Source organism: Bufo gargarizans, chromosome 4 (assembly GCF_014858855.1).
Source record: "Bufo gargarizans isolate SCDJY-AF-19 chromosome 4, ASM1485885v1, whole genome shotgun sequence".
Classification (NCBI taxonomy): Eukaryota; Metazoa; Chordata; class Amphibia; order Anura; family Bufonidae; genus Bufo; species Bufo gargarizans.
Window position 1 is genome coordinate 485,379,796 of NC_058083.1, and position 27,295 is coordinate 485,407,090.

Sequence of the window (27,295 nt, forward strand, 5' to 3'; positions counted from 1 at the left end):
GACAAATGACACCCCTGTAGATAACAAATGGTCCACCATTTGCACTAGGTGATGGACACAGCTTATCTACTCCCCCTCCCTCCAAAATGACCTCTGCATATGTCAACCAGCATGTCTAAAAAACTCTCCCGTAGAAGTTAATAAACATATTGCGTCCACTGTACCTATGGTTGTAATGCTGTTAACAATTGCTTAGGCAAGATGACTACCCCCTTAACCATGTAAATATAAAAATAAAAAAACTACCATTAGGAAATAAAAATAGTTTAGATCATAGGATTGGGTATCACTACCTGGTCTAAAGTATAAAAAAAGAATATTGATTATGAATTTCCTTTAAAGGAACACTCCAGGAAAATCTGATATATTGTGTGATGTCTAGTATAGGACCTGAGGGGCCAATGCTTCGGATAGTATCCCTGTGTTCTGCAGCAATGCTCACATAGACAAGGAGACCACACGGTATAATGATACTTCCTACTAATAAATTATACACATATAAAATGATTCCATGAGAATAACATTTTACGGATTTCAGTGTCAGCAAATAACGGTGTCTGCTTCATGTAAGTGGAGGTCACGTTTCAGAAGCCGAGATGTTAACAAAGGTTCTCAGAATGTGGAACTGTGAGTCTGCAGTGAATCCATATAACACTTACACTGAAGACCCCCTCCTTTCAGCATGCATAAATGTGATAATTGGAAGATGAAGGGGAGCAATTAACCTAAATGAGATCTGGCAAATAAATAAATAAGTAATATCAAAGGAAGTCTCGAGGTAAAACTGATACATTGTGTTAAGCCCAGGGCCTGAGAGGAGGTGCATGACACCATGGGTTCTCACTTTGGCATCTTTGCATCCCTTCTATGGGCATACATTTTGCCTTTTTGCTTACAGTGTTCCTGTAGACATAACCTATGCCTAAAACTGGAAAGAGCTATAGAAGCTTTTGCCTATATCCCCATGTATTACATTGATTGAGATGACATCCCCTTATCCAAACCAGATTTCCTGTAACAGATTTTCAGTTTCACCATTTATTATACAAAAAAAGGAATTATTTTTCAAGATGCAATTTTAATTGAACATCTCAAAGGAGTTTATCTATCTATCTATCTAGCTAGCTATCTAGCTATCTATACATATATGAGATGCATAAATTGATTGAACTGATTCAGAATGTGCCATGAATTATTTTGGGGGGATCTACAGTATCTTAATCTTGTAAATATTTTATTATATCTTTTCATGGGACAACACTGAAGATCTGACACTTTGATATAATGCAAAGTAGTCAGTGTAAAGCTTGTATAACAGTGTGGTGTGCCCTCAACACACAGCCATTAATGTCTAAACCGCTAGCAACAAAAGTGAGTACACCCCTAAGTGAAAATGGCCAAATTGTGCCCAAAGCGTCAATATTTTGTGTGGCCACCATTATTTTCCAGCACTGCCTTAACTCCCTTGGACATGGAGTTCACTAGAGCTTCACAGGTTACCACTGGAATCCTCTTCCACTCCTCCATGATAACATTACAGATCTGGTGGATGTTAGAGACCTTGCGCTCCTCCACTTTCCGTTTGAGGAAGTCCTACAGATACTCAATAAGGTTTAGGTCTGGAGACATGCTTGGCCAGCGCCTTTATCCTCAGTTTCTTTAGCAAGGCAGTGGTCGTCTTGGAGGTGTGTTGGGGGTCGTTATCATGTTGGAATACTGCCCTGCGGCCCAGTTTCTTAGGGGAGGGGATCATGCTCTATTTCAGTACATGTTAGTATTTATGGTTCCCTCAATGAGCGGTATATATCCCCACAGTAAATTTAACATACCTGCTCCCCATTCACACCTGAGACTTTGTAACACTAACGAGTCACATGACCCCGGGGAGGAGGAAAAAATGGCTAATTGGGCACAATTAGGCAATTTTCACTTAGGGGTGTACTCACTTTTATTGCCAGCGGTTTAGACATTAATGGCTGTGTGTTGAGTTATTTTGAGGGCACACTGAATGTACACTGTTATACAAGCCGTACACTGACTGCTTTACATTGTATCAGAGTGTCATATCTTCAGTGTTGTCCCTGGAAAAGATATAATAAAATATTTACAAAAATGGGAGGGGTGTGCTCACTTTTGTGAAATACTGTATTTCAGGTAAATGAAAGAGATATGATAGTTCACTGAGTGAAACATGTAAGCCAGCTTTCCTTCCAATAAGACAAAAGAGCATCTTAGGAGAAAACCCCCAGTTAGTTCAGTGGCCTTGGGGGTGCTCTTGGGGGGAATGGTGCTCTTTCTCTTTAGACCGCCATTATTAGGCTTCAGCTTATTATGCATGAATAATATTGCAGGCCAGACAACACTGCTTTGGGTTTTTGGGGAAATGTAAGCAAATTGCCATATCTTATATCTTGAATCAGAATTTCATGGTGTCAACAAATCCCCAAAAAGTTGGGACAAGGCCATTTTCACCACTGTGTGGCATCTTCCCTTCTTCTTACAACACTCAACAGACGTCTGGGGACCGAGGAGACCAGTTTCTCAAGTTTAGAAATAGGAATGCTCTCCCATTCTTGTCTAATACAGGCCTCTAACTGTTCAATCGTCTTGGGCCTTCTTTGTTGCACCTTCCTCTTTATGATGCCCCAAATGTTCTCTATAGGTGAAAGATCTGGACTGCAGACTGGCCATTTCAGTACCCGGATCCTTCTCCTACGCAGCCTTGATGTTGTGATTGATGCAGAATGTGGTCTGGCATTATCTTGTTGAAAAATGCAGGGTCTTCCATAAAAGAGATGACGTCTGGATGGGAGCATATGTTGTTCTAGAACCTGAATATTTTTTTCTGCATTGATGGTGCCTTTCCAGACATGCAAGCTGCCCATGCCACACGCACTCATGCAACCCCATACCATCAGAGATGCAGGCTTCTGAACTGAGCGTTGATAACAACTTGGGTTGTCCTTGTCCTCTTTGGTCCGGATGACATGGCGTCCCAGATTTCCAACAAAAACTTTGAATCATGACTCATCTGACCACAGAACAGTCTTCCATTTTGCCACACTCCATTTTAAATGATCCCTGGCCCAGTGAAAACGCCTGAGCTTGTGGATCTTGCTTAGAAATGGCTTCTTCTTTGCACTGTAGAGTTTCAGCTGGCAACGGCGGATGGCACGGTGGATTGTGTTCACTGACAATGGTTTCTGGAAGTATTCTGTGATTTCCTTTACAGTAGCATTCCTGTTTGTGGTGCAGTGTCGTTTAAGGGCCCGGAGATCACGGGCATCCAGTATGGTTTTACGGCCTTGACCCTTACGCACAGAGATTGTTCCAGATTCTCTGAATCTTCGGATGATGTTATGCACAGTTGATGTTGATAGATGCAAAGTCTTTGCAATTTTTCGCTGGGTAACACCTTTCTGATATTGCTCCACTATCTTTCTGCGCAACATTGTGGGAATTGGTGATCCTCTACCCATCTTGGCTTCTGAGAGACACTGCCACTCTGAGAAGCTCTTTTTATACCCAATCATGTTGCCAATTGACCTAATTAGTATTAATTGGTCTTCCAGCTCTTCGTTATGCTCAAATTTACTTTTTCCAGCCTCTTATTGCTACTTGTCCCAAGTTTTGGGGATTTGTTGACACCGTGAAAATTTGAATCAACGTATTTTTCCTTTGAAATTATACATTTACTCGGATTAAACGTTTTATCTGTCATCTACGTTCTATTACAAATAAAATATTGACATTTGCCATCTCCACATCATTGCATTCAGTTTTTATTCATAATTTGTTTAGTGTCCCAACTTTTTTGAAATCCGGTTTGTACTTCTCACTCAGAGAAGTATTTTGGCTCTCTATATCTCTCTGGTATTTGGAGTTCTAGGAGATCTTAGAGTGTTATATACCAATTTCCAGGGCAATTGGACCATATTTGATTCAGGTACATCTGACTTGCACCTAAATCAAATTGAAAAATTTGGCAAATCAGAGACTAAACAAAGTTCAATAAATTTGCGCAGCTGTGATATGTCTCAAGTATGTATTAGCCTGAATACATACAATGTGCAAAATTCACAAAATAGTTATAGTTAGGGATGAGCGAAGCAAGCTTTGGATCCAAAATCTGATGTTGCTTCACTCCAAGCTACATTTTAATGCTGTACGGATATCTGTGTCCATACAGCATTAAAATGCTCACCGAAGTCTTTAGGGAATTGATTTTTGAACTTGAAAACCATTTTGAAACAGGGATCCGAAGTCAGCTTCAGTACCAATTGGTACTATGGTATCAAAGCCAAGTTTGGAACCAAGTTTTAAAATGGTTTTCAAGTTCAAAAATCTAATCCTGAAGTTATTCACCAAATTCCCCCAATACTTTGGTGAAACTCACTTCGCCTCAATGGAGCCCATACATTTTAATGCTGTGCGGAGACGGATTTCCATGCAGCATTAAAAAAAGTTTGGAGCGAAGCCACTTTGGATCTTGGATCTGATGCTCGCTTCACTCATCTCTACTTATACTATTTATTGTAATAATTCATAACATGTATGTTTAGCTATAGTCACCCACATGCGCTGCGTGGTATTATATTACTAGAAATAAAGATAAACCGACAGATAGATTGTAGATATTAGATAGATAATAGATAAATAGTTAGATAGATAATTGATAGATAGATGATAGATAATTATATAGATAATAGATAGATAGATAGATAGATAGATGATAGATAATTATATAGATAATAGATAGATAGATGATAGATAATAGATAGATAGATAGATAGATAGATATGAGATAGATAGATAGATAGATAGATAGATAGATAGATGATAGATAATTATATAGATAGATAGATGATAGATAATAGATAGATAGATAGATAGATAGATAGATAGATATGAGATAGTTAGATAATAGATAGATTGATATATAGATAAATACATAGATAGATAGATAGATAGATAGATAGATAGATAGGGTAGAAAGGTGTGGGCAGCACAGCTATCTGTAAAGTACGGTCGGAGTGCCAGCGGCTGTGGGGGCGATCCACCTCCAATGCATAAAAATAGAAAAATTCCACAGCACATCCAAATAGTAAAAAAGGTAGAAAAACGGCTTTATTCACCAGACACGCGACGTTTCGATCCGCTTGCTGGGATCTTTCTGCTTGAGAAAGATCCCAGCAAGTGGATCGAAACCTTGCGTGTCTGGTGAATAAAGCCGTTTTTCTACCTTTTTTACTATTTGGATGTGCTGTGGAATTTTTCTATTTTTAGATAGATAGATACATAGATAGATCCTGTACATATTTAATAAATATTTAATAGATAAATAGAGATAGATATTAGGTAGATGTTATATAGAGATAGATACAAATAGATACTGTATAAGATCTATCTATCCCTATTCATTGTCCTTCTATTATATGTATCTATTTATTATTCTATCTATCTATGTACAGTATCTATCTCTCTATCTCTTTATGTACAGTATCTATCTATCTATCTCTTTATGTACAGTATCTATCTATCTATGTACAGTATCTATCTATCTATCTATGTACAGTATCTATCTATCTATCTATCTATCTATGTACAGTATCTATCTATCTATCTATCTATCTATGTACAGTATCTATCTATCTATCTATCTATCTATGTACAGTATCTATCTATCTATCTACAGTATCTATCTATCTATGTTCAGTATCTATTTATCTATGTACAGTATCTATCTATCTATCTATCTATCTATGTACAGTATCTATCTATCTATCTATGTACAGTATCTATCTATCTATCTACAGTATCTATTTCTCTATGTACAGTATCTATCTATCTATCTATGTACAGTATCTATCTATCTATCTATGTTCAGTATCTATTTATCTATGTACAGTATCTATCTATCCCTATTCCTTGTCTTTCTATTATATGTAAGTATCCATATAGCCAGATCCATTCATTCCCTCTCCATCTCTCGGCATACCCTGTGCCGGGACCCCCAGGGCTGAGGCGACCGCAGGGCCCGGAGGAGCCGCGCTGTCCGCGGTGCTGCAGCAGAGCCCGGGAGGCCCCGCCCCGTCTGCAGACTGACAGCGGCAGGCGTCGTGTGCGCCCCTCCTCTCCTCCGTCCCCTCCTTCACTCCTGGAGACTGGAGCACAAGCTTGGAGCCGCTGAAAAGGCAGAGCTGCTCTCTCCTAAGACCCGGGCGATTTTCCTGGGGAAGAGCCGCTGCAGCTGTAGGGATGAGCCTGCAGGTAAGGTCAGATGCCGCATCCCTCGCCCTGCACCGGGGATCTGGCTGTGTCTACCCCGGAGATGATGGGAGTGATGCTCAGGGCTGGGTGCGCACAGCATATTGAGCAGGTACCACTGATGCTGAGGAGATGATGGAGCAGAGGTGACAACTTGTCTGCGGTAATGTCCTCTCCTCAACCACAGGGTCCTTTCATCTGGATTCTGGTTGTTTTGGTAATGTCTATGCGACGGAGTAATAGGAAAAAATGGGAGGGGTGGTTGGATTAAGCAGATCTGGGATGTGTTTCACCCCTAGTGCTATATCTCAGCTGCATTATCTCCTGTGTCTCCCATTGTAGTGGTGGAGATAAGTGAAATCATGGCTTTCTAGACCTAGAGGCAGATAAAGAAAATCAATCCATTCAGCAGGAAGGATGTGAAAGAAGAAATAGGAGGATGAAAGGAGAGGAAAGATGGATGGGTTGGGGCTCAGACTGCAGAATCCCACTTCTACAAGGGGCGTTATGGCATCCCTGGGGGGTCTCCTAAAGCTCCTGGAGAAGTGTGGAGAATAAGGGATCCCCTGAAGGATTCTACATGACATTTACCTTGCCTCTTCTATGAATGTACATGGTTGTTGATAGGCGTTGTGACTTCTGATCTCAGCCTATTGGTGGTGGAGATGTGACATGTCAACTTAAATGGTATCATTTTCTTCCACCACCTCGCCTTGTGGTTGTAGCCTTAAAGACCAGATTATTGTGAAATGACAAGAGTTGGGACTCATTTCCAGATAGGTCATTGACGAGATTGGTATTAGAATAGGTAACCAGAGGAAAAAGGTAGAACCATGTATACATGTGTGTGTGTGTATATATATATTATTATAGTCATAGGTGTATCAGATACATAATATTACATTGTATCAAATGCATGATCTTCTGGTCTCCAGTCTCATTCTTGGTCTGCTATATATTTCCTGCCACTAACGAGGGTGCTTGCTTGCAGACATAATCACCTAGTGGATTTACTAGAGCTTTTCTGTATTAGAAGGAGAAAGCCTGGTGGTGGTGCCACCTCAGTGCCTTATGCAGGAACTTTGCCCATTGGATTTTTCGAAATGTGGTGAGGGATCACCTTGTTCTGGTCATTTGTGGTCGAAGCGGGTCGTTAGAAATGGCATCTCGATGCAGTGCAATAAATTATAGATGGTTTCGAGTTGTAAAAAAAAAAAAAAGGTGTTAATTAGACATTGAGCTGTCATGTCTAGGCTATAAATTAAGGAGGGGGGATGCATGCAAGGGCTTGAAGGGATAGGGTTCTGTGTGCACCCTCTGCAGTGCATTGCTGGTCTATCTTGACTTGTATTATCTCGCATAAGCAAAAAAATGAAAATGTCCCAAAACCCTTCTTTTTAATAAACCCAGTGACAGATGTGCTGTTGATGGCTGCATTCTTATAACATGCCTAAATCCTGAAGCCCATAAGTGAGAGATGTAACAGCTGGACTGACGACCATGAAGGGTTTAGGCAGTGTGAAGAGTACTGTGTCGCCTTAATAAGTACTAAATTATTATTATTATATTTTTTTATTTTTTTTTTGGGGGGGGGGGCTTAACCCCTTAGCTGGCAGAGGCCCTGTGAGCTGTGAAAAGGGTTAAGTGGACTGTGGGGTAGGCTCATCCAAAGCTGACTTTTTATTTGCTATCATGGCAATATTAAAGGGGAAGAGGTGAGGTAGCCACATAAATTGTGCTATGGTGAGACCATCTATTCAGTATTCATTCACATTCTGCCTCATCTCGTGAAAATGAAATGTTGAAGCAAGCTAGCGTCTCAGCTTGCAAGTACCTGCTAAGAGGACGCTCTCCCTCATTTTGTTTCCAGACACATTGGAAGCGCCTGATAGCTTTAGGACATAGATACAATGGATAAAGTCCAGAAAGGAAATCACTTGGTAATAGCTTTGGGGTGGTGAGATGTTCATGTGTCACAATGTATCAGATGTTTTCCCATGATTTATTTTTTACTATGTATCCACTTACCCTATTTAAATTGTTTGCAGATTGATGGGTTGTTTTAGCTCACCTATGACTGGGATCGCCTTGTTGTTGTGGAAAGGAAAGATGAAGAATTCTTAGATTTCCTTGTCGAATGCTTGATTCTGTGCAACGGTGCATCATTTCTGCCTGACTGGGAGAGAAGGATCTTGGAACACTATGAGTGATGATTCATGTCCTCTTTTGTAGTGTCATGGCATCTTGTCCATGATCTACACTTAGCATGGGATTTAAGTGACAGATGAAGAGAAGAGTGTATGCTTAGCGCTTGATAACATAGGAAGAGATTATTTCAGTTCGAAAGGCTGGTAGGAGCTGGACTTTTACAGAAATATTGTTAAGAAAGAAGCAAGAATCCATCATGCACATTACCATGGAACAATAGAATTCGGTCAATTTCCTTTTGCTTCGTTACCCAGTGCATTCGGTTGGTCTGTTTCATTGTTGACTGACCACAGGTAGCCCCCTCAGTAAAAAAAAAGGACCAGAATATTTTGGATAGTTACCACACAAAAAGGCAATCTGGAAGATCTACGCAATTTAAAGGACCCTGAAGACATTAAGTCATTGAAGATGGCTAGTGTTCTTAAGCAAGGGGTCCTAATTATCTGGATGATCCTTCTTTTTGGATGCATGGTAGATATCGGCTGTGGCCTGGAATTTCCTGGTACGGAAGGCCAGTGGACTCGCTTCCCCAAGTGGAATGCATGTTGTGAAAGTGAAATGAGTTTTAATATGAAGACCAAAAAATCAAGTGGACTTGTTATATACTTTGACGATGAGGGTTTTTGTGACTTTTTGGAACTCATTCTCTATGAAGGCAGGTTAAAGTTGAGTTTTTCAATTTTTTGCGCTGAACCAGCTTCTCTTCTGACTGACCTTGCTGTAAATGACAGCAACTGGCATTCAGTAGTGATCAAGAGAAATTTTAAGAACACCACCCTAATCTTAGACAAGGAGAGCAAATGGGTAGAAGTGAAGTCCAAACGGAGAGACATGACGGTCTTTAGTAGCCTCTTTATAGGTGGGATCCCGCCAGAACTAAGATCTTCTACTTTAAAACTAACGTTTCCAGCAGTGAAAGACCAAAATCCTTTTCAGGGCTGGATAAGGGATGTCCGAGTCAATTTCTCAGATTCTTCTCCTGTATCAAGTCACCTGGTCACTGTGGAGGACACTACAAACCCATGCAACAAAGAACAAGTGTGTCTGAATGGAGGGATCTGCTCAGTCATTAATGAAGAAGCCATGTGTGATTGCTCCAAGACTGGCTTCCAAGGCAAAGACTGCAGTGAAGGTAAGAATACACTCCCTCGGGTCCTAATTGTTCAGTCATATAATCTGTGTACATGACTAAGCAGTTGAAAGGCACTTGCATGTTTGTAGAAATTATAATTTTTTTTTTTTAAGTTGAAACCCCATTTTTCCTAGCCAGTCCTTAATTCTTGTTGCTTGCTCTTTATTTGAAATAGTTCCTATCGTGTATGTCATTCCATTGTTGTAGGACAGTAGTGCGGAAAATGGCGGCCTTTGCATCATTCAGATAGTTTTAAAAAATGGCAGACATATTGATGTGAAAAAGGACTTCTACATTAATTCTATAGATGTTTAGTAGGACAAGCTAAGTCTCAGCTTGGACATATGCAGATTATCCATATACTTTGTATTTGGAGATACCTACCTGTTCTTGTCCTGGTAAAACATGGCACACATACATGCATAACCTTTAAAATGTGAGGTTTCTACTTTCCAAGGGGGAATTTTTCAGTGATGAAACATAAGGTCTCACTGACAGTGGGTGAAAGGATAACATGAGAATCACAGTTTCTGCAAAATCATTAGCAGGGCCCCATGTCTACCATGCATGTATCATTTACTGGTATCTTCTTAGGGGGCAGAGAGCCCTATCAGATACCAGGATTTGGTGTGACTGCTACCATTGGATCCCATATAAGTACACCTCTGGGTACCAACTAAGGTAGCAGACGTAGCAGCTACTATGGTTCTAGGCGAATGCAGCTGGACCCATCTCCTCTATTACCGAAACCTCAAGGATGGAGCATATTACAAGTGGGAGAATATAGAATGAGAAGGAAAAAAGGTAGAAGGGTGGTCATTATAATCATCGGTTTTCCTGCTGATGTATGCCATTCTGGATTGATATGGCTACTTGTTGTGCTTCTGCTCACAGAAACATTCAGACACAGACTGCTATAAAACAGCTTGGGTCTACAGGTGTGTGTGGCAAAATGGAGGATATGTTTCTCTCTTCTTTTTTTTTTTTTTTTAAAGGGAACCACTAATGATGTTGTTGGCCACAGCACCCAGCAGAAGGGTGACAGCGGCAGAAGGGGCTGGGAGAGTGGGTGGTCTGGCTGCCTAGGTAACATACAACACCAGAAGCCTCTCCTTGTGTGTTCTGTAGTTGTCTCTTTTAATTTTCAGTGGGTAGACCCAACAAATGTTCCCTCTAAAGGTATTCATGGATTTACTTTAGATATCTCTTGGTATATCCAATTGTTGTAGTCTTTTCAGGACTTCCATGAAAGATAGAACCACACTTACTTTTCTCATTAGAATTTTAGTGTCGTGAAATTCACCTCATTGGAATTAATTTGAGTTAAAGAGGTATTCCTATTGTGGACATTGAATGCATATCGCTGGATAAACAGGTGCAGGTCCCACCTCTGGGACCCACTCCTATCTTCATGATGGGCTCATGAAGTAAAGGGAGAGCAGTAATGCATGCATGACCGCCCTCCATTCACCACCATGGAAGTTCCATGGTGGTGAATGGAGAGGCCGCCATCCATGCGCAGTGTGCCCTCCATTCACCGTTATGGGGCTTCTTACAATAGCTGGCTTAGCTATTTTTGGAGCTCCCATAGCAGCGAATGGAGAGGATGCAGTGCTGGAGCAATGTGCTCTCCCTCACTTCAAGGGGCCTTTTTCAGGAGATAAGAGCGGGTCTCAGAGGTGGAACCTGCACTTTTCTGACACCAAGTTAAATAAGCTATTAATAACACATTATCTAAAAAGTGAAGAATTGGCATTGTTTGTGTCCCCCTATTTTGGAAATTCAGGTTTCCGATGGTTTTCCCTGAAGTCATCTTTAGAGATGGCCAATACATGACACAAAATCATCTCGGCATATTGAATATCTGTAGCCTGGGAAGAGATGCAGCATTACATGTATAATTGCAGGTTCCTATGGTGATACTACTCCATAGAGCTATGGTTGACATATGTTCTCATTATGAGTGCTAACAAGTCTGAACTGGTTGTATGACAGCTGGGGTGGTTTGTCTTCTCTATACTATAGCTTGACTTTTCTGGATTCATTGGTTCAATGGTGACCACAGCAACACTAAGTATTATAAGGTTAATGCCCTTGGATTTAGCCGTATGGTAAAGCCATATTTAAAGGTGTTGTCCGCGATTGGGGACATTGGTGTAATAGTACTAGAGTGACATACATATCATATACATGCATGTCCTACCTTTGCCACATATTTCTGAAGCCCCGTTTTCATATAAGAAATTTTTAGCCGGAAGTGACTGTTTTCTTATACTCGTTGACGTACCGGGTCTCTTGCAGGCGAGCTGAAGCCTCTTCTTCCTGCTGCTCAGAGAGCCCGGTGACGTCACCGGCACTGATGGGCGGGCTTTAGTGCTGCACTAGCCAGTAAAACAGCTAGTGCAGAGCTGGTGATGTCACCAAACACACTACTGGGCGGAAGCCTCCACCCGGCAGTGTGTTGTTGTAAACAAAGGGCAAAGAAGAGCATCGGAGCATGAACTGCTCCGATGCTCAAGTCAGGGGGGCTGCCTGGGTGAAAATGGTTCTGCTCTGAACCCGGACAACCCCTTTAATAGACCATAGCAAACCAGGACTCACTAACCAGTAACAAAGTATATGTACATCATTGCTTCCAAAGTTGAAATTGATGATCGCATGGAGCACCGCCTCCTCTTCAAACAGCTGATCGGTGGGGGTACTAGGTGTCGGACCCCCCGCTGATCAGGTATTGATGACCTATCCTGACCTAGGTCATCAATATAAATGGCAGGACAAGCCCTTTAAAAAGATTTGGTCAACTCTATCGACGTGTCTATTTTATAAATACTTGTCATGAAATAATTCCAGAGTATCTTTTCTTAGAATTCTGCATGGTGTCTTTCCTCTCTCCATCTAGAAATGTGAGAATAAATTACCAACGGGAGTGTATCTATACGCGCTCACACTGACAGTCAGTGCTGGCAATGCCAGACTCAGTTTTGACAGGGGGAATGGGGGAACATCCAGTTGTGTTCATACAGTTTCAAGAGGGATAACAGAGTAACGATGCAATACTCAGTACTGGGAAAATACACCCTAGAATTTGTTATATTTCATGGGCAGTACTAGTACCCACTAAAATAGACATTTCAAGACTGGTGTCAGGTTCTCTTTAATGACATTTAAATACAGTATATAGGTGATAAATAATGTATTTGGTCTTTTATAAGGTTGTAGCTGTTTTATCTTTTATTCATAAAACTTTCCCTGTGGCCAGCCACTTTGGAGGCAGTCCTGCCAGCACGTACAGCAAGGTGTGTGCACTTTATAGCAGTTTACAGAGCACTCTCATAGACGTTCACAGCCTCCAGGACGTTATAGACTGGAGTCCTCTCCCCCCGAGATCAGGGGAGATATCATACTGTGCTATACCCCTGTGTATAACGTGTAGTGCCGCCATCCTTAGCCCTTCAGCTGTACAACCGAGCGATCATTTACGTGCCCATATTTGTAATGCTAATGGGAGGATGTGCCTCCTGTATATACAGGAAAGCAGTGACCTATAGAGGTCGGGAAGTATCAGTTTATACTGCTCTACTGGCCAGTGGGATGACTTCAACATTGCAAGATTTTTTTATTTTTTTTGTGAATAGTTACAAAAACACCACTAAAAATAAAAATATACAGTGCAACTCTGATTTAAATGCTTTTTTTCTGTTTATGATACATTCCCTAAAGGGGTTATGCAATGATGGTTGTAAAAAGTGAAAATCAGACCTCATATAGTACATGACAATCTCTTTCTAACACAGCTAGAACCAGCCCTGTACCTCACATGGATCCAGAGATCTCCACATTCATTGCTCCAATTGCTCTGCTAGATTTGTCTGACATCTCAGGGAGACTGTCCTTTCTCAGAAGGCACATCTTTTTTGCTGCATCTCTCTCTCTATCACAGCTCAGGGGGCATGTCCTTTCTTTGGAGGCATGTCCATTTTGGTGCAACTCACAGCTCAGGGGGGCATGCTCTGTGTGTGAAGGCCTGTCCTTTTTGCTGCAGCTCACAGCTCACGGGGCATGCTCTGTGTTTGAAGGCCTCTCCTTTTTGCTGCAGCTCACAGCTCACGGGGCATGCTCTGTGTTTGAAGGCCTCTCCTTTTTGCTGCAGCTCACTGCTCAGGGGGCATGCTCTGTGTTTGGAGGCATGTCCCTTTTGGTGCAGCTCATAGCTCAGGGGGCATGTCCTTTCTTTGGAGGCATGTCCCTTTTGGTGCAGGTCACAGCTCAGGGGGCATGTCCATTTTGCTGCAGCTCACAGCTCAGGGGGCATGTCCTTTCTTTGGAGGCATGTCCCGTTTGGTGCAGCTCACAGCTCAGGGGGCATGTCCTTTCTTTGGAGGCATGTCACTTTTGGTGCAGCTCACAGCTCAGGGAGCATGTCCTTTCTTTGGAGGCATGTTCCTTTTGGTGCAGGTCACAGCTCAGGGGGCATGCTCTGTGTTTGAAGGCCTGTCCTTTTTGCTGCAGCTCACAGCTCAGGGGGCATGTCCTTTCTTTAGAGGCATGTCCCTTTTGGTGCAGCTCACAGCTCAGGGGGCATGTCCTTTCTTTGGAGGCATGTCCCTTTTGGTGCAGCTCACAGCTCAGGGGGCATGTCCTTTCTTTGGAGGCATGTCCCTTTTGGTGCAGCTCACAGCTCAGGGGGCATGTCCTTTCTTTGGAGGCATGTCCCTTTTGGTGCAGCTCACAGCTCAGGGGGCATGTCCTTTCTTTGGAGGCATGTTCCTTTTGGTGCAGGTCACAGCTCAGGGGGCATGCTCTGTGTTTGAAGGCCTGTCCTTTTTGCTGCAGCTCACAGCTCAGGGGGCATGTCCTTTCTTTAGAGGCATGTCCCTTTTGGTGCAGCTCACAGCTCAGGGGGCATGTCCTTTCTTTGGAGGCATGTCCCTTTTGGTGCAGCTCACAGCTCAGGGGGCATGTCCTTTCTTTGGAGGCATGTCCCTTTTGGTGCAGCTCACAGCTCAGGGGGCATGTCCTTTCTTTGGAGGCATGTCCCTTTTGGTGCAGCTCACAGCTCAGGGGGCATGTCCTTTCTTTAGAGGCATGTCTCTTTTGGTGCAGGTCACAGCTCAGGGGGCATGTCCTTTCTTTAGAGGCATGTCCCTTTTGCTGCAGCTCACAGCTCAGGGGGCATGCTCTGTGTTTGAAGGCTTATCCTTTTTACTGCAGCTCACAGCTCAGGGGGCATGCTCTGTGTTTGAAGGCTTATCCTTTTTACTGCAGCTCTCTCGCAGCTTCCAAAAGCAGATATGGCTTTTAACAGAAAAGGGATGGAACTGAGCATGTGCGACCACCTCAGTAGTTTAACATGCACATTACTATACAGATTAAACGCTAGGGAGCGCCATTACAATAAAGTAAAGAGAACGTCTCACAGCTGGAGCATTTCTGTAACATTCTGTAAATTGCAAAAGTGAATTATATGAAAATAGCATTTCATGTTAGCCCAACCCCTGAGGAAATCGCTCCAATGTTTTGTCTTTTAGACAATTCAAGGAATAATTCTCGGTTTTATTAATTATTCCATAGATTAAGCTTCGTTAATATACATTATCTAATGAAATAAAATAAAAAATAATAATAAAAAGCCGGCTAATGCAGGTCGCTCTTCATATAAAAATGCATGAAAATGTTATCAAAATAAGCAATATAAATCAGGCAGAGCATGTGTGACGCGTTTCAAAGGTGGCAAGCACCCCCTCCCCCCACACCACCACCATTTTATATCTACCTTCTACACCATGGAGCGCCCTTTGTTTACTATGTACATTATCTGGAAGGACTCCACAACAGAGGAGTGACGCCATGATTTGCCATGTGATGCTTTTTAGCCAGTCCCTGTAAGTCAGCTCCTCAGGGGTTCTCTGTCTTAAAGATGGAATATTTATTTACACGTGTCCATCTATTAAAATGGATCTGATGAATGGTTGGTAACTGTAGTCAAGAGTTACTTTTATGAGGTTGCTATGAAGCCGCTCTAGCTCTTCCAGCTCTTATGAATAGAGACACATGGAGTACAATTATATCTACTTGAGATTTCTATTTTTTTTATTTGAACTACAGAGAGTAATATCATCCTGATATAAATACATCAATGAAAATCAATGTAATACCCTGAATAAAAAAAATGTCTCCCATGGGTTACACTATCTATAGCATGTGCTGATTCCACAGTTTTTGTAGCTTTGTAATTTTATTTTACTCTTTTTTTTGGCTCTAGTGCTCATTTTGCCTTAAAAAAATTTTTTTAAAAAAAGAAACAAAGCTGCACTGTTTAATCCAGGCCTGGCGGATCTCCATGTTTATATAGACGAGGTCTAGTATGCAAATCCAGTGATCATTGATCTGAATTTAGATGTGTGTTTAAAAGGGTTTTCTGCGTTATTTAGGCTACATTCACATGGCCGCATGATGTCCTTTTGGCATCCGTATTGCATCAGTTTTTTAGCAGATACATTTACAATGCCTATCCTTGTCCGCAGAATGGACAAGAATAGGACATGCTCTTTTTTGTGGGGCTACAGAACGGGCATACGGATGCGGACAGCACACAGTGTGCTGTCTAAATTTTTTTACGGACCCATTGAAATGAATGGGTTCTCATCCTATCGTCACGTGGCCGAGGCGCAGCTCAGTCACATTCAAGTGAAAGGGGCCGAGCTGCAATACCAAGGACAGCTGCTGCCCAATGGATGGGGCTGTACTTGGTATGCTACGAGGAGGCTGCGGCTGAGTCCTCTTCAAACAGCTGATCGGTGGGGTTCTTGGCTGTTGGACCTCCACTGATAATATACTCATGGTCTATCCTGAGGATAGGTCATCAGAATTAAACACTTGGAAAACCACTTTATAAAGAGCATCACTAGCTCTGAACACCATTTTGATCGTAGGCCCAATTTTATCTGTGTATCTGTTTCATAATAATATATACTTTATATCGGGATAAATCATCCATTTATTGTAAATTACAAAAATAATGGTCCTGTGGGGTTTTCTCCTTTTCCCTCAAAACAGCTTCACTCTTGTTCATGGGCTGTTTTAGGGTACTTTCCCACTTGCATCAAAGTTTTCCGGTTTTGAGTTCCGTCCTAGGGGCTCAATACCAGACAAAAACTCTTCAGTTTTATCCTAATGCATTCTAAATGGAGAGCAATCCGTTCAGTATGCATCAGGATGCTTCAGTTCAGTCACTCTTACGGTATTTGCCCGGAGAAAATACTGCAACATGCTGCAGTGTTTTCTCTGGCCGAAATTCCGGAACACTTGCTGGAATGCCAGATCTGGTTCCAGTTTCCCGATCTGCGCATGCGCAGACCTTTAAAAATGTGAAAAAATAAATCCCGGATCCGTTTTTTTCGGATGACACCGGAGAGACGGTCCCGGTGTTTCAATGCATTTGTAGACCGGATCCGGAAACAAATGCTATCCGTTTGTATACGGATTTCCGGATCCGGCGACGGAACTGCCTGTCGGAATCCAACAACGCAAGTGTGAAAGTACCCTTAGCATTGCATCTCAGCCTCTGCTGCAATACTAGACACATCCCAAGAGGGGTGCTGTGCTGCTTCTGAAGAAAAAAAAAAAAGACAAAAAAAACATGCATTTTTCCAATGTTTTTAGCTCTTTTTAATTATTGAGTTTACTCAAACAGGTTGGCCACTTTCTGGCTACTGTTGACCATTGTGTATGTAAGACGACTATATGGCTCTTGCAAATATAGCCATTTTCTATATTTCTAAAGGTATGCTCCCTTGTTTGCCAAGTCTTTTGTGCTGTCCACACAGAAATCCTGTCCATAAAATAGCCGCTGATGGAGGGCCAGGCAAATCACCTCCATGTGATGTCTCCTTCATTCAAACACATTGCACCTGCACTAAACGACAGATGGCAGGCGCAGTATACCTTATGAAATATTAAAAATGGCACAACATTTTAGCAAAGGCTATATTAGTAAGTGCCATATAATCATCTCACAAACACATTGTTCAACGGTAACCAGAAAGTGGCCTACTCCTTAAAGGAAAAACATGATATAGTTCCAACTGAAATTATAGTCTATAAATCTGTCTTACGTAAGCTCCCCCTAGTGGTAATTATAAAAAATAAAATTGCTAATAAATAGCGCAGATAACTGAATTGGTTGTTGCTCTGAAGAAAAATAAAATAAAATAATATATAGATATATATCCCCTTGAAATGTATACTCTATAAATCTGTCTTCTGTAAGCTCCCTTTAGTAGTGACTATTTTTGAAAAATAGCACAGATGATTAGATTGGCTGCCATAAATGGCCACTCTAATTTTATCAGATTTTTTCATTCAGTCTAAAAGTGAGAGAGCATAAATCTAGGCAGGTAGAAGATGCACTAAATGTATCACAAAGAAAAAAAATAATACAATGCAACAGCACTCTGCAAACCAAATAAAGTGCAATAATGCCACAGTAATATAAAATATTCTGGTGCTAATGCTACGCATATTTTCTAAATTTGAGATTCTTGGCAAATACATTTTGTAGAAAATTATTTGGGCCCGTCTGCCAAACGTCAAGGCGATCTCTGTAAGACAGAAGGCTTTTGGCACCAGGGGAGGTATAGAGTGGGCTCAGCATGTATGTTGGTACCTGCACTCCCTGAATTTTATGGTGGCCGTTATGGCACATAACAGGTATCATTTAGTGTTAGGTTCCTGTCTTATAGAGAGCGCCTTGACGTGTGGCAGATGGGCCCAGATAATTTTGTACAAAATGTATTTGCCAAGAATCTCACATTTACAAAATAAGCGTAGCATTAGCACCAGAATATTTTCTATAATTATGGCATTATTGTACTTTATTTGGTTCGCAGAGTGCTGCTGCATTGTATTATTTTTTCTTTGTGTGTCTAGCCATGGCAGCGTGCACCTGTGCATTGGGATGCGCTGACTGATCCCTTTTTTCGTTGCTAAATGTATCACAGTGGCTCTCGCTGTGTGACAGATTTAGCAGAATTTGATAGACATGTTGGACAGTTTTGATATCTTTTGGTAGGCTTACTTTACCAGTATTTTGCCCAAATTGTGGCACACAGCCAGGGGTGCACCACCAATGAGGCCAGGTGAGGGCAAGGGGGAGGGGGGCAGTGGAAGGTCCATGGGCAATGAGCTCTTTCATTGTAGAAAACGGATTCATTAAGAAACTGGCATGGGGGGCGCCGTTTCAGAGGCTAGGTGCACCCCTGCACACAGCGTTAAATACATTTGGCACATTTAAAGGGAGTTATCCAATGAAAAATATTCTTCAGATTTCAAACCTAAACCTGGATCTGAATACTTTTGCAACTGCATGCAATAACAATTTAGCATAGTCAGTGAGTTATTCAATAAAATATGTCTGTATAGCACCACCTGCTCCTTTTTTTTAAATTATTTCTCTGTCCACCACGCTGAGGTGGACGCACATGCTCAGTTCGATCCTTCACTTGCCTCCTGAGCTGTGATAGGGGGAGAGCTGTAGCAGAAAGAACATACACACAGTAAGCCACCAGCTTTATATAGATCTATCAAAGCATTGTGAGCAATCCTAGTTTTCTGTAATTTCCTGCACTGCTAACAAATTTGCTTTGAAAATAATTTTCTAGCCTCATTCCTGGCGAAAATCAATATCTGTGAAATATTTAGCTGTAATTGGAAATAGCTGTCTGTTATGAATGCCAATAACGCTGCACTTGTGTTTTGAGGACATGAATGATTAATACATGTGTGAAGAGTCATTAGAATTAGCTTGTGGTCTCACCCCTATGTTCTCCAGACTGATCTCTGATGACATTTGTTTCAACGAACAGAAGAAGGAACATATGGCATAAACATGGTGAATTGCATACTTAATGGAAAAGCGATTGTTATTTGTGCTTTATTTTTTACTTTTTTCCGAAACAAATTTCAGTTTCAAATCAATTTAACCTGAATCATCAAATGAGGTTTAAGCCAGGGTTTACAAGAGGCATTTTTGATGCATTTTTGAATTTTTGAACAACAAAACACCACCTATAAAATGGAATCAGTAAAAATATATATTTTTTCTTTAAACAGATTAAAGCACCATTACCAGGTGATAGTGGTTTTATCTGTTAAACAATAATAAAATAATTCTCTCATTTGGTCTACAGATTGCATTTGGTTGCTCAAAAACATCAAAAATGTCCTGTGTAAACCCAGCCTAAAGACTGAGATCTGGTTAAGTGAGGCGTGTTTATTCCCATATACAGTATAGTCCCTGTCAATCTTTCCCAAAACAGTGATTAGATCTGGGCTGGCATTAACAAGATGCTACGACCCACTGGGCTTGAGTGGCCCATGGATAAATATGCTCTGCACTCCTAGAGGGACTAGATTTCAGTCATCAAACTGGCGTAAGTGAAAGTGAATGGACCGGGGCCGATGACCTCACCCATGTCAGGCGCCCTTCCCTCCCCGCCAATCTTCCTTTTCAGAAAGTGGTGAGAGTGGCACAAATGCCACTTGCACCTAAATGTAGACGCAATGGTGTTCAAAGAGCCGACAACGTTTTTGTACATCAGTGTATCCCTTGGGGGGTTCATAATAATTGACCATCATTATCCAGAGTGTGGACCAGGAAACAGGCTTTCAATGCATTCCTTTGAGAACCTTGATGTCATGGGGAAATTGAGAGTCTCATTTCATGTTCATACAAAAGATGCTGTGTGAATCAGCTAGTCGGATGCGGAGGTCACATGGTATAGCGGCAGTCCACAATGGGGCCTACAAGATACACCGGCCAGCAAAGCTCAACCATATTGTTCCACTGTATGTGGCATTTAAAAGGAACCAGCAATAAAGCAAAAACCTGCATGCTTCTTCTAGACAAGGTTTAATAGAATTCTTATAAGAGTATTTGGGGCTCCTGAGCCTTCTGTGTAGCACCTACTAAAAGTATTGTAGACCAGTGTTTCGACATATACTGTAAAAAGAAGATATTAATGAATACATTTTGGGCATTGGATGACATTTTCTGGAGAGTTTGGTTTGCCAAATCCATAAAAAAAATCTGAAAAAATGTATCAGAATAACCTGCTAAAGTTTAACCAGTGCTTACCCAAACCAAAACACTTATGCCTCTCCCCCTCACCCCCTTTGCTAATTAATGGCACAAAAATCAAATCTTGCCTTTCACAAAAAAGACCAATATCAATGTAGATAGGTTAAAACAAAACAAAAAAATAAAGCATGCACTAGAAAATGTTAAATGTTGCTTAATGTATACCGTATTTTTCGCCCCATAAGACACACTTTTTCCCCCCCGCAAAAGTGGGGGGGAAATGCCCCTGCATCTTATGGGGCGAATGCTGCCATTTTACATCGCAGACTGCGATGCATCCGCTGGAGGGGGGAGGGAGGAGGGGCCGGTGGCATGCAAATGCGGCGGGCGGTGCGGTCACTGTACTTCGGCCCCGCCGCTCACTCACTTCCTTAATGCCTATAACTTTTATAATAATAACGTTAATTGAAGTTCCGATCCCCAGCCCCATCTGTACTACTTACTAAATGTCCTGTAGCAGGCAGAGCAGGGTGGGCGGCCGGCCGTAACTCACTGACGTCACGTGCCTGCGCCGCCTACATCATTCATAAAGTAGGTGGCGCAGGCACGTGACGTCAGTGAGTTACTTTCGGCCGCCCGCCCTGCCCTGCCTGCTACAGGACATTTAGTAAGTAGTACAGATGGGGCTGGGGATCGGAACTTCAATGAAAGTTATTATTATAAAAGGTTTAGGCAATAAAGCAGTGAGTGAGCGGCGGGGCCGGAGTACAGTGACCGCACCGGCCCCGCCACATTTGCATGCCACGGCCCCTCCTCCCTTCCCCGCTCCTACAGGTTTAGCTCCGGTACATTAGGACATCTGTGGATGCCACTATTATGGGGTGGGGGATATGTGGATGGCACTGTTATGGGGTGGGGGATCTGTGGGTGACACATATATAGCAGTGCCATCCACAGATTTCCCCCCATTGCAGTGCAATCCACAGATCACCCCCCCCATAACATGCCATCCACAGATCACCCCCCATAACAGTGCCATCCACAGATCCCCCCCATAACAGTGCCCCCCTCAGATCCCCCCCATAACAGTGCCATCCACAGATCCCCCATAACAGTACCACCCACAGATCCCCCCCATAACAGTGCCATCCACAGATCCCCCCCCCATAACAGTGCCATCCACAGATCCCCCATAGTAGTGTCAAGCACAGACCACCATTAGTTCAAAACCCACCAAAAGTGCACCTTTTGGTTAAAAATATAGTTTTTCTTATTTTCCTCCTCAAAAACCTAGGTGCGTCTTATGGGCCGGTGTGTCTTATAGGGCGAAAAATCCGGTAATATAAATTATTTAAAAATAACTTAAAATCTAAAAGATTTGAAAAAAAGAAAGTTAAAATTGTCTTCTATGATTGTAAAAGGGAACTGTATTATTTGGTACAGAATCCAAAGACTATGGCTGTGCTTCTTCACCCCCACTCACTGCCAATGAAAGTGTTGGACCCATGGCTGTTGTATAGAGTTCTCCTGCATACCGAGCTATACTTTCCATCCACATCATGAACTCTGGCTACCAGATTGCTTTCCAAGATCTTTTTGTTGCCCCTAGCAATCTGCTGAAAGGGCTGCAGCACTATGACAAGCACTGCATACCCCTCATTGTTTAGCAGGTACAGCTCCATACATGTTATAGTGACTGTGACTGGTACTGCAGTTTTTTGCAGCTAAAAACTGTGATTAAACAATCTTCTGCAGTTTTTAAACCATCCGGATATGAAATACCTTTCTAATTACATGTAATAAAAAAATAGACTAGCCACTGAGTTATTCAATTAAATGTATCTGTATAGCGCCACCTGCTGTTTTTTTCTTTCTTATTTCTTTGACCTGCTCACTGAGATGGCCGCACATGCTCAGTTTCATCCTTCAACTGTCTCCTGAGCTGTGATAGGAAAAGCATGGGCACGCCCCCCTGAGCTTTGATAGGCAGAGTTGAGAAACGCCTCCTGAGCTGCAGGAGAATAGACACTCCCCTTCAACTGTCAGCTTGATATAAATCTAGCAGAGCAATGAATGGGGAGATCTCTGGATCCATGTGAGGTACAGGGCTGGTTCTAGCTTTGTTAGCAAGAGATTGTCATGTACTATATGATGTCTGGTTTTCTTTTTTTAAATTAATCACAGTATAACCCCTTTACGTTGCAGTACTGGGTGCAGCCACTATAAATTACATAGACATGTGCCTGGTAATCCAAAAAAAGGGGCACCATAATCACAATCAGTTTATTGGTGGGGGTGCTTGGATTTGGACCTCTACCAATCTGGTATTGATGGTATTCTAGGTCCCAGAAAAACCCTTTGAGTTATTTGTATGCCATAATCAGTTCTAGTCATGTACTAACCATAAATATTAATTTTTCATTTTTATACTAAAGTTCAACCACCTTTGAATGTATATAAGGCTAGTTTCACACTAGCGTTCGTCGGTCCGCTCGTGAGCTCCGTTTGAAGGAGCTCACGAGCGGACCCGAACGCCTCCGTCCAGCCCTGATGCAGTCTGAATGGAGCGGATCCGCTCAGACTGCATCAGTCTGGCGGCGTTCAGCCTCCGCTCCGCTCGCCTCCGCACGGCCAGGCGGACAGCTGAACGCTGCTTGCAGCGTTCAGCTGTCCGCCTGGCCGTGCGGAGGCGAGCGGATCCGTTCAGACTTACAATGTAAGTCAATGGGAACGGATCCGCTTGAAGAGGTCACCATATGGCTCAATCTTCAAGCGGATCCGTCCCCCATTAACTTTACATTGAAAGTCTGAACTGATCCGCTCAGGCATCTTGCGCACTTAGAAAATTTTCTAAGTTATTAATGCAGACGGATCCGTACTGAACGGAGCCTCCGTCTGCATTAATATGATCGGATCCGTTCAGAACGGATCCGATCAAGCGCAAGTGTGAAAGTAGCCTTAGATAAACTATAATTCTCAGTCCTCACCACTTGATTCTGTTCGGCCATTGGGAGAGAGCCTGAAGAGCTCTGAACTTTCTTACTTTTTGAAAACATTTATAACATACATCTGAGAAACAATTAACCTTTGGTGCTATAGAGAATCCAGCTTAATGAAATTCTCATCCTCTCATCCCATTATAACGATATAGTTAGAATCAGTCACAAAACACTTTATTATCCACTTTAGGATATGTATAAAAATGGGATTATGTTCTATTTAATGGCTGTCCTGAGTCACAGAGCTGATTCATAATCCTATAAGTGTCCTACAAGGGTGTGTTGAGTCCTAAGACGTTTACCCTTTCCCTTGTACAAAGACTTAGTGGTTTGTTGGCACTCCTATAGCACCCACTGCAAGAGGCTCCACTATAGTGTCCAAGCAATGTATAAAGTCCTTCTTATGGTTGGGCCCATCAACTATTAGCCAGACCAGAGGGCATTGTCAAGCAGGCCTCTCTAGTAATAGAGACAACAAGTGTCTATTAATACTAAAGTGTTTTGATCAGTTTGACATGGGACATGCTTATACCAAGGGTTGTGGATGACAGTGTCCATATCAGGACTCCTGCCTCAGTTGCCAAGGGTACTACCACCAATTGAGGGTCTACAGGTCTGTCTCATGAGAAAATTTGATTGGTAGTGCTCTTCATATGATTTTTATTTTTTATTTTTTTTATTTGCCATTCACATAATGTTTGTAATTATATTTAACATTAACTTTAATTGGCAAGATGTAACAATATCAGTCTGATACACTGTTTTGAGTACTCTTTAAAACCCCAATCCCCCAAAATTCTTGAATTTCCATATTGTGTTACTAATTACCCAAAGTTTTTGCAGAGAAGTGTTAAATAAAAATTATGTTTATTATTACTATCTATATTAGAATAGATGTGAATCCCTTTTAACCCAGTTTTACTTGTAATTGCGTGAATATGTATAATATGTATAATTAACTTATAAAAGGATGTTGGAGATAAATAGATAGATAGATAGATAGATAGATAGTATAGACAGTATAGATAGATAGATAATGGATAGATAGATATATAATGGATAGATAGATAGATAGTATAGACAGTATAGATAGATAGATAATGGATAGATAGATATATAATGGATAGATAGATGAAAGCACTGACTTTACATTCCTTGCAGCCTTTTCTGGATCAGCAATTTTTTATGAGTTGTATACTGTGAGTTGTAGTACTTACATATACTTTATTTATTAGACTAATTATTACCTTAAAATATTATTATTACCTTAAAATACTAAGGGGCATTATGATAAAAAGTTATATCATACTAGTAGGCGAGGCAGCAGTACTACACAATGTGCTGTCCATATAAAAGCATGGATGTGGTCAATCCTATATCTGAAGTAGAGAACCTTTAAGACTTGTTGGGCAGTTCAACCTCCAGCCAAAACTGTTTTTCATTAGAAATTTCATGTCAATTGTATAAATGGAACTTACTGTGGAAGAATATTTTATATCCAGGCTGTACGAAAGCTGGTGGAGTCCCTAGGCCCCCAAGAAATAATGATGATTGAGAGCTCCATCTCCAGATGGATTTTACATGCCAGGAATTCTACTAGTTAGAAGATGATGCTTTAAAGCTTCAAGCAAGGAATGTAGAGCTTCACCCTACGGTATTATATGTATTAATAAAATACTGTATGTATAATCAGATCTCCAGGCCTATATTACATCTCTTGTTCTCTTGACATGGACACTGAACTTTTTTCAGACTCCTATGACCCATGTTGCTGCTGGAATTGTGTAGGAGGTGAAGGGCCTACTGTTGGTTCCAGGGCAATTGTCTGTTATTCCCTTATTATAATCCGTTCCTGGTTATATCATTTCCATCAGGACTCCATAAGTAGTTTGATCAAACTTTAGTTATAGGACAATTCCCTTAAGTCTTGAGTGATGATTATTAGGGTTTAAGTAATGTCATACTTTTAGCCTTTAAGTAATATTCCGGACATGTATACTTCTTGTCTGAGATCCAATTTTTCTTCACTGACAGCATAGTGGCTTATCTTGTCTCCAAAAAAATGGATTGTCTCTTCTTTTTCAGCCGTCGGATACAAGGCTTGTTCATAAATCAGTCGTCTGGGATTTTAGTTGAAATGGTGTTGTGAATCCCACTACCCCACAAGAGACTAAGTGCATCACCTCAACCAGACTGGGAGAAAGAGCCAGGCCATTAATCTGAGTTTGTTTTCCAGCTCAGCTAAAAAGCTCTATACTTACAGTCTAATGGATATGGTTTATACAGTTATATCATTTGGGAACATCTGACGGCAACATTCATTCATATTTTTTCTGCATTCCCGTTGAATACGGTGTACACATATGGCTGTGGTTTTTGAGACCATTACCGATTACAAGCAGGGGCAGCCTGACCATTTGTATATTAAGAGAAATATAGAGTTAAAGGTGTTGTCCAAGTTATTTTTATTGATGACCTATCCTCAGGAAAGGTCATCAATATCAGATTGGCAGGGGTCCGACATCCGGCACCAATGCCGATCACCTGGTTGAAGAGAAGAAGTGCGCCGTGCCAGCGCAGCCTTCTCATTGTATACCTGCTCGCCGTTGCAACAGCTTTGGTGAGCAGGTGTAATTATACTTAAGCCATCCCATTGAAATATATACAGGGTTGGCCATTTATATGGATACACCTTAATAAAATGGGAATGGTTGGTGATATTAACTTCCTGTTTGTGGCACATTAGTATATGTGAGGGGGGAAACTTTTCAAGATGGGTGGTGACCATGGCGGCCATTTTGAAGTCGCCATTTTGAATCCAACTTTTGTTTTTTCAATAGGAAGAGGATCATGTGACACATCAAACTTATTGGGAATTTCACAAGAAAAACAATGGTGTCCTTGGTTTTAACGTAACTTTATTCTTTCATGAGTTTATTTACAAGTTTCTGACCACTTATAAAATGTGTTCAATGTGCTGCCCATTGTGTTGGATTGTCAATGCAACCCTCTTCTCCCACTCTTCACACACTGATAGCAACACCACAGGAGAAATGCTAGCACAGGTTTCTAGTATCTGTAGTTTCAGGTGCTACACATCTCGTATCTTCACAGCATATGAAAAAAGAAAGTGGGCTACAGTAAAATTGTTATTCCGTGACCGCATAATGTACCTCAAACCACTTAATCACAATTTCTTTTATGTCAGGTGAATGCCAAATTTTTTAAGCCCGTACTCCCGTGGCCTTAAATAAAAAATTTCTAGGTTCCAACAGGGCACATTTCAAAGAATTTCCCTTTAAGATGCATAAAAATGTCCCATAATTAAGCTACATCGTTTTTGTTGGAATTTTTGTCATTGATCCCCCTCTAGTATGTCACTGTCCATGTTGTGGGACTATTTGTGCACTTCTACTCAGTATTTGGTGGCTGGAAATATAAGCTGAAGGTTGTTCAGGTTCGCCTGCCTTTAAAGTGAATGGGGCCTGCCGCAAACTTGCGGTTCACAAACATTTGATCGCGTTTGCGAAGCGCCCCGGCCGATGTTCGTCCATCTAGGCTGTTTTGGCAGAGAACAGTCTGCCAGAATTTACTGGATCCAGCACTGCCGGA

The 27,295-nt window shown here is 41.6% G+C and overlaps 1 protein-coding gene across 8 annotated transcripts in view; it reads left to right on the forward strand.

The window, feature by feature from the left end:
• The first annotated feature begins 6,159 nt into the window (after nt 1–6,159).
• NRXN1 (neurexin 1) overlaps nt 6,160–27,295 on the forward strand; it is a 1,537,142-nt gene continuing 1,516,006 nt past the window's right edge. For all 8 annotated transcript variants that reach the window (XM_044290694.1, XM_044290695.1, XM_044290700.1 and 5 more), the window contains exons 1-2: nt 6,160–6,270; nt 8,316–9,607. In XM_044290694.1, coding sequence (XP_044146629.1) covers nt 8,884–9,607 — 724 coding nt within the window. In that variant the 5' untranslated portion in view covers nt 6,160–6,270; nt 8,316–8,883. The remainder of the gene's footprint in view (nt 6,271–8,315; nt 9,608–27,295) is intronic.